We start from the raw sequence: 12,616 nt of genomic DNA, 5'->3' as shown, positions 1-12,616 counted from the left end.
GCGCGTGGAATTAAACGCTTCTGTACATGTTGTCCTGCATAATCCCAGCCAGCTTGAAGCATCTGTGCTAGGAAAACTTGGATGTGTGAAAATGCTAAATGTCACAGACTGTGTAGGGATCCTACTTTCCAAATGTTGTGAATTTCATCAGCCATTTAGGAAGGAAACAGCGCCATCTGTTGTCACACGATAATGCGTCTATGCCGTGTGTCCATTCTGTCATGTCTTAAATTATAGTTGATGACCACATATCCTCCTCATGGCTAGGAGGCCTTTAAGGACACCTGCTGAGTCCTGCTTTTTCTAATTGAAGGATAGACTGGAGTATTGAGAGTGGCTACCCTCTATTCAGAAAGTGAATTGAATTGATGTTTTTTCTTGGTTTGCCCATCAAACCAACTTCAGTGACTCAGACAAGGTGCTTGTTGATCTCATTTTCTCTGTCTGTCTGTCTTTGTCTTCTGTCTGTTCTCGCACCAGTATCCTGTTTGCAGACATCGAGGGCTTCACCAGTTTGGCGTCTCAGTGCACGGCTCAGGAGCTTGTGATGACCCTTAATGAGCTTTTTGCTCGCTTTGATAAATTGGCTTGGGTAAGTGGACAACATGAATATATTTTTAGTGTTACTATTTTTAAGAACTATTTTTATGTTCACAATGAGGTTATTAACAAATAGTGACAATAGATAAGTAGCTATATAAATAAATTGTTTGTATTTTGTGTGTGTGTATATATATATATATAATATATATATATATATTTATATATATATAATGTGTATACATATATATATATATATATATATATATATATATATATATATATATAATGTGTATATCTATATATAATGTGGATATTAAATATATATATGTATATATATATATATATATATATATATATATATATATATATATATATTATATATATATATATATGTATGTATATATAAATGTTTAACTATTGATAGATATATAACTTATTTATGCATGCATAAAAAAGTGACTTAAGCGACTTAAATTTAGCACTTTTTTCACTTAAGTTATATTTTTATTGAAGATGCATTATCTTGAAACAAGTCATTAAAACAAGTATCTCGTGCATTGTTGCTTCTCATATTAACTTATATTGTTTTAAAAATTGTGATATTATTACTGGGAAAAAAGTCAAGACTAAATTAAATTATTTGGAAAGTAATTTTATTTTATTTTTTTTACAGTGTGTACGAAGAATGTGCCAGTTTTTTTTTTTTGGCCAATATTGATGAGCTAATAATTATTTTTATCTGACGGCAGATAACTGTTAAAGTGGCCAGTAATAAAATGTATACTATTTGTGCCATTTTCCCAAAATGTATAAAATTGATATAATTTTGTTTTAAAAAATGTATAATAATAAGTTATGTGAATTTAGGCATCCCAGCATGTGAAGTATTGATATTTATTTTGACATTTGCTAAAGATTACATTTAACACAGTTATTAGTGTCATTTAAAATATTAGTGTTTTAAATGATCAACTTAACGTGAGCGCTTGATGACAGCAAATGTAATCTTAATGTAAAAAAGAGGCATGCACATGCACAATTAAAGCCGATATGCTAGTAAAAACCTAATAACAAGTATATAGCTAACCATGGCAGGCACCCACAAGTATGCTAAAATCATAACATCCTATTAGTGAGGATTTCCGCAATAATAGTTGCATAAATGTGCTGTGTTTGTCTGAATTCTTAGGAAAACCACTGTCTGCGGATCAAGATCCTGGGGGACTGTTATTACTGTGTGTCTGGACTTCCGGAGCCAAGGGCAGATCATGCACACTGCTGTGTGGAGATGGGAGTGGACATGATTGAGGCCATCTCGTATGTTTTTCTTCACATCATTTTCTATATTGATCTTTCTTCCTCATCAACACATTTTTCAATTAAAACACACGCGTGTTGCTACATGTGCAGATTGGTGCGAGAGGTCACAGGAGTGAACGTGAACATGCGCGTGGGAATACATAGCGGCCGTGTGCACTGCGGGGTGCTCGGCCTACGCAAATGGCAGTTTGATGTCTGGTCCAACGATGTCACACTGGCCAACCAGATGGAGGCGGGAGGTCAAGCAGGGTAAAAGTGAACACCATCAAAAATGTGATCAGTATTAATAAGTTTCATATTAAAGCTTGGCTGTAAAGGATGTAGAGATTTGTGTTAAAGAAATAGTGCACCCAAAAATGAAAATTTGCTGAAAAGGTGTTCACCCTCAGGCCATCCAAAATGATCTGAACAGATTTGGAGAAATGTAGCATTACATCGCTTGCTCACCAATGCATCCTCTGCAGTGAATGGGTGCCGTCAGAATGAGAGTCCAAACTGCTGACAAAAATCCCCAAGTAATCCATGACTCTTGAGAAGCCAATAGCTGGGAGTTTGTAATAAACAAATCCATCATTAAAATAAATTCAACTTCAAACAGGGGTAAAATAAGGGTTTAGCATCCTGTTAAAATAAGATTCCTCTGTATATAATATTACTTTTTGCAGGGAAAAAGTCATCTCACCTGAGCACAGGAGAGAAATATGCACAGATTAAGCAACATTTACAAGCGAAAATAGTCCAAAATAGTTCTAAACAAATATGTTGGTGCATTTTGATGTGAGACGACAACAGGAGATGGACTTTTTCACTTGAGGAAGAATTATTATGGATTATGGAACAGATTTTTAAAGTTAAAATGCCTTGATGGATATGTTTCTTACAAACATGCAGCTTTTCACTTCACAAGACATTAATAGTTGTACTGGAGTGTAAAGTGTGGATTACTTGTGGATTGTTGTGAAGCTTTTATCAGTTGTTTGAACTCTCATTCTGATGGCACCCATTCACTGCAGAGGATCTGTTGGTGAGCAAGTGATGTAATGCTAAATTTCAACAAATCTGTTCATATGAAAAAAAAAATGGCTTGAGGGTGAGTAAATTTGCAGCAAGTCTTCTTTCTTTTTATTTTTTTTATTTTGGTGAAATATTCCTTTAAATCGTAAAACTCAATTGTTGTGAATGTTTACAGGCGGATCCACATCACCAAAGCCACACTGCAGTATTTAAATGGTGACTATGAAGTGGAACCAGGTTTTGGAGGGGAGAGAAATGCTTACTTGAAAGACAACAACATTGAGACGTTTTTTGTGCTGGGCTGCAGTCAGAAAAGGGTCAGTCAAATGCAGGCATGTGGACATAGTTTATGTACAAACTCACCGCAAAGATCTTTGCACCCTGTTTCTGATTCCTGCAAATTCACAACCAGGGGATCTCAATTGACTGTATTTACCTTTGGGGATCAATAAAGTTTCAATTTGTTTGAGTTTGCTGGAGTACGGTTTAATTACCTGTGTGTGTCCTTGTGCCGAATTTCTCTTGCAGAAAGAGGAAAAAGCAATGATGGCTAAGATGCAGCGTGCTAGAGCCAGCTCTTCAGAGGGTCTGATGCCGCGGTGGGTTCCTGACAGATCTTTCTCCAGGACTAAAGATTCCAAAGTTTTCAGACAGATGGTGAGCTCTGCTCCATCCGCTCTCACTCTGCTTCTAACAGCTCAAGCCATCTGATCTCCCCTGCACTTCTTTATAAGTTTAGCCACAAGTCATAATTGAAGCAATTTTCTCCGGAGCTTGGCAGTGCCTATGTGTGAATTGCTTTTTCCACTTTCCAGTGATGACTTTTCTGATTTCTATCAGTGTCACACAAAAAAGCAGGGACAGAAATAGTGTGACAAATATGGACAAAAAAGTTTTTTTTCAAATAAATGTTTAAATTATTTGTTGAGAATTAATTGGTTTTCCAGTAGTTTTATACTGTATGTTAGAAATTCTTTTTGCTTTTTGATTTTTTTTAAAATCAGTATTTCATGTAAAATCATCTTTAAAATAAAATAAAATTAACTGAATGAATGAGATTTGTTTAAAAAATGTTTTGCCTTAAATTAAAACTTAACCTTAGTTTAAAACTTTAAATTTGTACATTTTTAAAATTTGTATCCTTTGAAATATGTATACAAAATATTAAATGTTTGTTCTTCATATTATGGTTTATGTTAAAACATTTTAGGTTTAAAAAACTTAATTATATTAAAACACTTTTCAATATAAATCCTTTAAAATAATATGTTAATTAAAGTTACATCATTAATTAAACAATATGTATATGTATATATAATATATATATAATATATTAAAATTATACTATAAACTAAAATATATGTATAAATATAAAATATATATTATCTTAGTTTTGCTTTACAAGTAAATGTATTTAGGTTTTTAATCAGTATTTTTGTGTAAAAAAATACATGAACATCCTTAAAATGATTAAGGCAAAATTATATTTTGAATTAACGAGGTTCATAAATAAAACAAAATTAAAACTTATTTCAATATATTGTTTAAAATTCTAGGTATACAAAATATACTGTTAATGAATTTTTTTTTATGTATTTCTTTATATATATTGTATTCAATATATATAGTGTATCAAATAAATATAATACATATCTATATATATATTTATATATACATCTAGTATATATATTATAGTATATATATATATATATTTTATACACATAAACAAATATATTAGTGCTGTCAAACGATTAATCGCAATTAATCACATTCAAATTAAAAGTTTTGTTTACATATATATGTGTGTACTGTGTGTATTTATTATGTATAATCGTTTGTCGGCACTATATATATATATATATATATATATATATATATATATATATATATACAGTATGTTAGTATATTATAAGTGAGTTTTGCTTTTCAAGTAAATTGATCTTGTTTTAAGAATGTTTAGATATTTTTCTGGAAAACATGATTATTTGCAGTGTAAGACCCATTCCTTGTCTCTGTCAAGTTCTCACTCTCTCGCTCTGAATGTAATTTGGAGTCCTTGAGTGTTAATTAAAGCGGCAGTGGCTCTGTGGGGTTGGCTTTGGAGCTGTCTGAGATGAAACCTAGAGTGTGTTTTTCTACTTCCACTGTGTTTTTACTGCCCACTGTAACTAATCTACCTGTCTGTTTTCAGGGCATAGATGAAGCCTCCAGCAAAGATAAGTGAGTTCTGCTTTTATTAGGACACAAATCCATTCTCTCTGGCTTTGCAGGGGCTTATGGGTTAGAGGTCACAGGCTGTTTTCACAATCTGTGAGTCTCTTTAGAATAGAATATTTATAAAATAAATATTCTAGGTAAGATTTCAATTCAAGAAAGCAAATTTGGGCATCACTAAGCCTTTTTTTTTAATGGTTCAAAATAGTTGCAAAATCGGGACTAAGATATTGTTTATATATTTTTAATATTAAAAGCTACATTTTATGCCATCACCTTTTTTTTATCCTGAATACTTTTTTTGCTCTTTCCAGCCGCTGTGCCCAAGAGGCTTTGAACCCAGAGGACGAGGTCGATGAGTTTTTAGGTCGTGCCATTGATGCTCGCAGCATTGACCAGCTGAGGAAGGACCACGTCAAAAAGTTCCTTCTCACATTCCAAACACCTTTTCTGGAGAAAAAGGTCTGTAGACAGCTTTGTAAAACTGTACTGCACTGACACAAAATTTATAAACTCAAGAGTACTGAAAAAAAGTCTTAACTGGTAACAGTTACACCATTTTTTTGTGCTTTTAGTATTCAAAAAAGGTGGATGATCGTTTTGGTGGTTACGTGGCTTGTACACTCGTCGTCTTCTGCTTTATTGTTTTTATACAAATAATCATATTTCCACAGTGAGTGATAAAATATTCTTTCTAATAATGAATTCGATTAAATGTCAAGATATATATTTGTTATGTTATATATTGAATGGTGTTGTTTATTTTGTCTTGCAGTACACCGTTAATGTTGGGCATATTCATCAGCGTCTTTATTATTCTCGTCCATGTCCTCTTTATATGTGCCATTTACTCCTGTGTTAAGGTCAGTCACTAGCTTCCTTTCCTTCATTTATGCATGTGAAATCTAGACTACATTTAAAAAAAAATTATGTGCAACTTTTCTAAATGATGCTTTATAGACGTTTTCTGATTTATTCACATTTTTTCCTCTTGTCTCTCTTTCAGCTTTTCCCAGTTACCTTGCAGACAGTGTCAAAGAGGATTGTTCAGTCCCGTGTCAACAGCACACTTGTCGGAGTCTTTACAATTCTGCTTCTTTTTATCTCTGCCTTCGTTAATATGGTAGGAATTCGATCTGAGACTGAAAATTCTTTGTCAGTTTTTTTTCCCCTGTATGTCAGCGTAATTCTACACTAGTATGAGCACTCATTTCCCCAGTTGAGCACTGAAAATTACTGAAAACTATATATACATTTTTTTTAATTTATTTTTTATTTTTCAGTTTACCTGTGACCAGGAGGATCTGCTAAAATGTGCGGCGGGACAATTGAATATTTCTGATTCAGTCACGCTGTGTCTGCTGTATAATCTGACTGGACTAGCAGAGGAACCCTTCTTCTTCTGTCCCGGGCAGCCTTCAACATGTCTTTTACCCGAGGTCAGTGTGTGTGTGACCGTCTGTGCATGTATGATGTGTGCACATCAACAGTTTCTTGGTTACTGAGACCCACTGAAAAAAATGTTTGTAGATTTTATGCAAACTTTTGATTTACTCAATGAGTTTTCCCCTGTTGTCAGGGTAACAGTATGAAGCATGTTGAATGATGGTGTTGACTGGTGTTCTTCCTGTGCTTCTAGTATTTCACATACAGTGTGCTGCTGACTCTGCTGTGCTGCTCAGTGTTCCTGCACATCAGCAGTATAGGCAAGCTGGTCCTCATGCTCTTCATCCAGGTCTGCTTCCTGCTGCTAGTGGAATGGCCTCTAGTCACGCTGCTAGACAACGCTGACCTGCTGGTTACCGCCAATGCAATGTGAGTGTTACTTTCAGCAAGCATATAGAATGGATATGTTAAAAGTCGTCTTGTAAGTCAGTGGCATTAGGTCAGTACTAAAATGACAAAAAAAACAAAAAAAACTACAGCATCATCAGTACAGAGTACTGTCTCAATTGGATTTCTACATATTAATAAAATGTCTATTAAAATGAAACAGTATTGACAGGAAAAGGTTACTACTTTATTAACTAATTTATTTCTTTATTCTTTTTATATTTACTTGGAAAAATTACTTGGAATAAAACAAGCTATGATCCCTTATCATATGAAATAAAGATGAGACAAAAACTCATACGGGGCATTTTTTGCCCCAATATCTGGCATATAACTGCATTATAGGCTACATCACACAGTGAGTTGTTGCCCTGCATCATGTCAGTCAACTGTATGAAATGTAAGATGATGTAAGATGACAGGTCTGGGGCGGGACGGGTGAATTAAGTTTTAAGTGAATTAATTTTAAATATTTTAATCGCGTTATTTTTCTGTAACTATTTAAATTAACATGCTAAAGCAACAGCCCAATTATAATTCAAGACATTTCTGTATCAAAACATATTTTGTGCCTTTTTGGTGGGGTTTAAGAACTGCTAAAATGGCCATTGATTAACCCATTATTCACAATCATTATTCACAATCAATATTTGTTCTTTCCTACCAAGAGTTGTTTATGACAAAGCCACTATAAGTATAATCATATAGAAAAAGATAAAGACTGCATTTTATCAGTTACCTCTGTTTAAATCTCATGGTCATTACACATTTTCTTAGAAATTTGAGGACCAAAAAATGATGGGAGTCCTAAGAGGCCATGGATTATGATTTTTTCTTTCTTTCTTGTTTTCTCGTGATCACGACTTAATATTTTCTCAAGAACTCAACATAACGAAAGTTGTTTTCTCGTTATCACAGCTTAATATTTTCTTGTGATCTTGACATAACAAAAGTAGTTTTTTGTTTTAAAATAATTGTTTGATTGTTTGATTTACTGTTGATGTAGTAAGAAATGCAACTTTGACGCACATCTGATGGACAGATAAACCGCGTGCTCTTATACTGAATGTTGTGGATATTTCAGCAATTTTGCTTCACTTAGTAATAACGTCTTCAATACATAACTTAAGGCTAATCAATCACTGTTGATTTTTTTTTTTCCAGAGACAGTACTCTAAACATTTTGTTTGTGTAATTAACGTTTAAATGCTCAAAGCAAAACTACAAAGGATGCAGAGAACTATTCTTAAATCTTTCAGCTGCTTGGATTCAACTCACTTTATTTTCCTTTTTTCTGAAATAAAATTTATATAATTTGTGATTTTTATCAGTCATGTAAGATATGCTGTGAGTGACTGATATCATGTGCGTTACAAGCTTGGGATGTGTGTGTATGGTTTCCACAACGAAATTTAGAAAATACAAAAGATTAAAAACATACTGCATAAATTATAGTTACCATGAAGAAGGTCCTTATTCTGTCACAAACGCATACTGTACAGTAAAGTGGATATAGTACAGTCGTGGCCAAAAGTTTTGAGAATTACATAAATATTGGAAATTGGAAAAGTTGCTGCTTAAGTTTTTATAATAGCAATTTGCATATACTCCAGAATGTTATGAAGAGTGATCAGATGAATTGCATAGTCCTTCTTTGCCATGAAAATTAACTTAATCCCAAAAAAACCTTTCCACTGCATTTCATTGCTGTCATTAAAGGACCTGCTGAGATCATTTTCAGTAATCATCTTGTTAACTCAGGTGAGAATGTTGATGAGCACAAGGCTGGAGATCATTATGTCAGGCTGATTGGGTTAGAATGGCAGACTTGACATTTTAAAAGGAGGGTGATGCTTGAAATCATTGTTCTTCCATTGTTAACCATGGTGACCTGCAAAGAAACGCGTGCAGCCATCATTGCATTGCATAAGAATGGCTTCACAGGCAAGGATATTGTGGCTACTAAGATTGCACCTAAATCAACAATTTATAGGTTCATCAAGAACTTCAAGGAAGGAGGTTCAATTCTTGTAAAGAAGGCTTCAGGGCGTCCAAGAAAGTCCAGCAAGCGCCAGGATCGTCTCCTAAAGAGGATTCAGCTGCGGGATCGGAGTGCCACCAGTGCAGAGCTTGCTCAGGAATGGCAGCAGCAGGTGTTGAGCGCATCTGCAGGTGTGGGAGACTTTTGGAAGATGGCCTGGTGTCAAGAAGGGCAGCAAAGAAGCCACTTCTCTCCAAAAAAAAAACATCAAGGACAGATTGATCTTCTGCAGAAAGTATAGTGAATGGACTGCTGAGGACGGGGGCAAAGTCATATTCTCCGATGAAGCCCCTTTCTGATTGTTTGGGGCATCTGGAAAAAGGCTTGTTCGGAGAAGAAAAGGTGAGCGCTACCATCAGTCCTGTGTCATGCCAACAGTAAAGCATCCTGACAGCCATTCATGTGTGGGGTTGCTTCTCATCCAAGGGATTGGGCTCACTCACAATTCTGCCCAAAAACACAGCCATGAATAAAGAATGGTACCAAAACACCCTCCAACAGCAACTTCTTCCAACAACCCAACAACAGTTTGGTGAAGAACAATGCATTTTCCAGCACGATGGAGCACCGTGCCATAAGGCAAAAGTGATAACTAAGTGGCTCGGGGACCAAAATGTTGAAATTTTGGGTCCATGGCCTGGAAACTCCCCAGATCTTAATCCCATTGAGAACTTGTGGTCAATCCTCAAGAGGCGGGTGGACAAACAAAAACCCACTAATTCTGACAAACTCCAAGAAGTTATTATGAAAGAATGGTTTGCTATCAGTCAGGATTTGGGCCCAGAAGTTGATTGAGAGCATGCCCAGTCGAATTGCAGAGGTCCTGAAAAAGAAGGGCCAACACTGCAAATACTGACTCTTTGCATATATGTCATGTAATTGTCGATAAAAGCCTTGAAACGTATGAAGTGCTTGTAATTATATTTCAGTACATCACAGAAACAACTGAAACAAAGATCTAAAAGCAGTTTAGCAGCAAACTTTTTGAAAACTAATATTAATGTAATTCTCAAAACTTTTGGCCACAACTGTATACAACACCAATTCAGTTATATTTAGTTCTATACTGCCACCTGTTGGTGCAGTTGTGTAACTTAGAAAACAACTTTTATGTCGAGTTCACGAGAAAATTAAGGAAAGGACGTGATGTGTGGTCAAGTACGGTGACCCATACTTTGAATTTGTGCATTTAACCCATCCAAGTGCACACACACAGCAGTGAGAAGTGAACAAACACACACACGGAGCAGTGGGCAGCCAATGCTGCGTCGCCCGGGGACCAGTTGGGGGTTTGGTGCCTTGCTCAAGGGTCTCACCTTAGTCGTGGTATTGAGGGTGGAAGAGAGCTCCGATCATTCACTCACCCCACCTACAATCCCTGCTGGACCTGAGGCTCAAACCCACGATCTTTGTGTTACAAGTCCGACTCTCTAACCAGTAGGCCATGTCTGCCCCAAAGACTACGGTTTGCGCTTTACCATCTATGCCACTGAAGCTAAATTAAATCGTGATCATGAGAAAACAAGAAAGAAAAATACTAATAATCCATGGCTTCTTAGGACTTCCATAAAAAATAGATATAATAGCATTTATTATAAGATTTTCTTTAAATTATTCTGTAAACAGATGGAAATCTATTAAATGTATCCTTTTATATGTAGTGATGCAAATGTGATACAAATAACCATTTAATGTAAATTACCAATATTTTACTGGGTGTTTATTTTTAGTGGGTCATGTTGGTCACTGATGGAAATATGTCTGTTTTTACACAGGTATTCTTTCAATGAAACAAATTATTGGTGAGTTCATGTCATGATTTATTGTTTTATGATTGTAAGAGAGATGGTTCAAAAGCAGAAGGAGCTTTAGAATATGATTCCGGTGTTTGCATGTAGTGTGTCTCTTCTTTTAAGTTCTTTTTTTTTTTTTTTTTTTTTAAACTACTAACTGTATGTGCAAATATATGAGCTTTAAGGTATAGTCTGCAAAAGAATGATCTACAACACAGAAGCATGTAATTAGATCTAACAAATACACTTGCGATGGTATTTGCGCAGTCTCTGACAAACTAATTATGTGTTGTACGTGTTGTTGTTTTCCCACATAGTCAGGAAATGGTGACTAAAGTGTCTCTGAGGGTGTCGATTCCAGTCATCCTTACTGTATTTGTGCTGGCTCTCTATCTGCACGCACAGCAGGTTGAGTCCACCGCACGCCTTGACTTCCTGTGGAAGCTACAGGTGTGTAGTCTGTCTCTGAATCGATCACTTAGCGAAAATACATTTCCGGTAGGATCCCAGCATAGTCAGTGACTTATTCACTGTCATTCTTCACCAGGCCACTGAAGAGAAAGAGGAGATGGAGGAGCTGCAGGCCTATAACCGTCGTCTCCTTCACAACATTCTGCCCAAAGATGTTGCTGCCCATTTCCTCGCACGAGAACGTCGAAATGATGAGCTCTACTATCAGTCATGTGAATGTGTGGCCGTTATGTTTGCCTCCATCGGCAACTTCTCAGAGTTTTACACTGAACTGGAGGCCAACAATGAGGGTGTGGAATGCCTGAGACTGCTCAACGAGATCATCGCCGACTTTGATGAGGTAAGAACGTCGTGTCACTTGCATCTGAAATGGAAGTATTATTTTTAGTGCTTTCAAACGATTAATCGCGATTAATTGCACCCAAAATAAAAGTTTTTGTTTACAAAATATGTGTTTGTACTGTGTATATTTATTAAGTATAAATAAATAAACATACATGTATATATTTAAATATTCTTTAAAATTTATATTATAGGCTATATAAATATTAATATTTTATATATAAACAAAATAGTTTTCTTAAATATTTACATGCATGTGTGTTTATGTATACATAATAAATATACACAGTACACACACACATATGTTAAGTAAACAAAAACATTTTATCGTTTGACAGCACTAATTTTAATGATGTCAGAATTTCAGAAAACTATTTGAGGGTGCGTTCACACTTGTACTTTGGTTCTCTTGGTTTGTTTGGTCCTGGTCCACTTAGCGTTCACACTGGCATTTTTGACAGCAAACCTAAAGATACCGAACCTAAAAGCACAGTGATACGTTCACAACCTGATTGGTTGGGTTGAATTACATATATTTCGTGACGGAACTCACTGAACCACCCAAACAAAAGGTGTGTTCGACTTATAGTGGCGCTGCAGACTGATCGGTGTATGACATCAAAGTACCCATTCACAGATCGGTCTGCTCAGCACTGCTTTAAGGTGAACACACCTAATGCCATCTGCTGGACTAAGTGTGCTCATTGTTGCATGTACTTATGATTTTATTTTCACCATCTGCGAAATCACAAAGTGCTCATAAAAGGCACTTGCTCTCATAAAAGGCACTACCTCCTGGTTGCTCCACGTTTGCCCTTTGCTCATTTTGTTTTGGATACACCGCTCGTTCCGTGTCGTCAAATCATGTCGCATCGCATAACATCTTATCATTACTTCCTGTTTTTTGGTTAGTTTAGAATTATTTTGTCCGTGTTGCGTTCATATTTCATTCGAACCGCACCACTTCATTTGGAAGCGGACCGAGACCCATTTAGTCTCAGTCCACTTGTTTGGTGCGCACCAGGGTTCGGATGGCAGCGTTCAC

General features: G+C 35.7%; 1 protein-coding gene across 3 annotated transcripts in view; it reads left to right on the top strand.

Annotated features, from left to right (window-relative positions):
• The window catches only part of LOC109059276 (adenylate cyclase type 6-like), a 40,212-nt gene that overhangs the window by 24,219 nt on the left and 3,377 nt on the right, over window positions 1-12,616 (top strand). For all 3 annotated transcript variants that reach the window (XM_042713225.1, XM_042713223.1, XM_042713224.1), the window contains 15 exons: window positions 481-592; window positions 1,733-1,860; window positions 1,954-2,112; window positions 3,053-3,194; window positions 3,406-3,534; window positions 5,069-5,097; window positions 5,406-5,553; window positions 5,667-5,764; window positions 5,867-5,954; window positions 6,098-6,214; window positions 6,375-6,530; window positions 6,731-6,906; window positions 10,741-10,767; window positions 11,076-11,208; window positions 11,306-11,569. In XM_042713225.1, the coding sequence (XP_042569159.1) occupies window positions 481-592; window positions 1,733-1,860; window positions 1,954-2,112; window positions 3,053-3,194; window positions 3,406-3,534; window positions 5,069-5,097; window positions 5,406-5,553; window positions 5,667-5,764; window positions 5,867-5,954; window positions 6,098-6,214; window positions 6,375-6,530; window positions 6,731-6,906; window positions 10,741-10,767; window positions 11,076-11,208; window positions 11,306-11,569 (1,906 nt within the window). The remainder of the gene's footprint in view (window positions 1-480; window positions 593-1,732; window positions 1,861-1,953; window positions 2,113-3,052; window positions 3,195-3,405; window positions 3,535-5,068; window positions 5,098-5,405; window positions 5,554-5,666; window positions 5,765-5,866; window positions 5,955-6,097; window positions 6,215-6,374; window positions 6,531-6,730; window positions 6,907-10,740; window positions 10,768-11,075; window positions 11,209-11,305; window positions 11,570-12,616) is intronic.

The sequence above is a fragment of the Cyprinus carpio genome, chromosome A23, assembly GCF_018340385.1.
Source record: "Cyprinus carpio isolate SPL01 chromosome A23, ASM1834038v1, whole genome shotgun sequence".
Classification (NCBI taxonomy): domain Eukaryota; kingdom Metazoa; phylum Chordata; class Actinopteri; order Cypriniformes; family Cyprinidae; genus Cyprinus; species Cyprinus carpio.
Note: the sequence above shows the minus strand (reverse complement) of the source record. Positions and strands in the feature narration are given on the sequence as shown.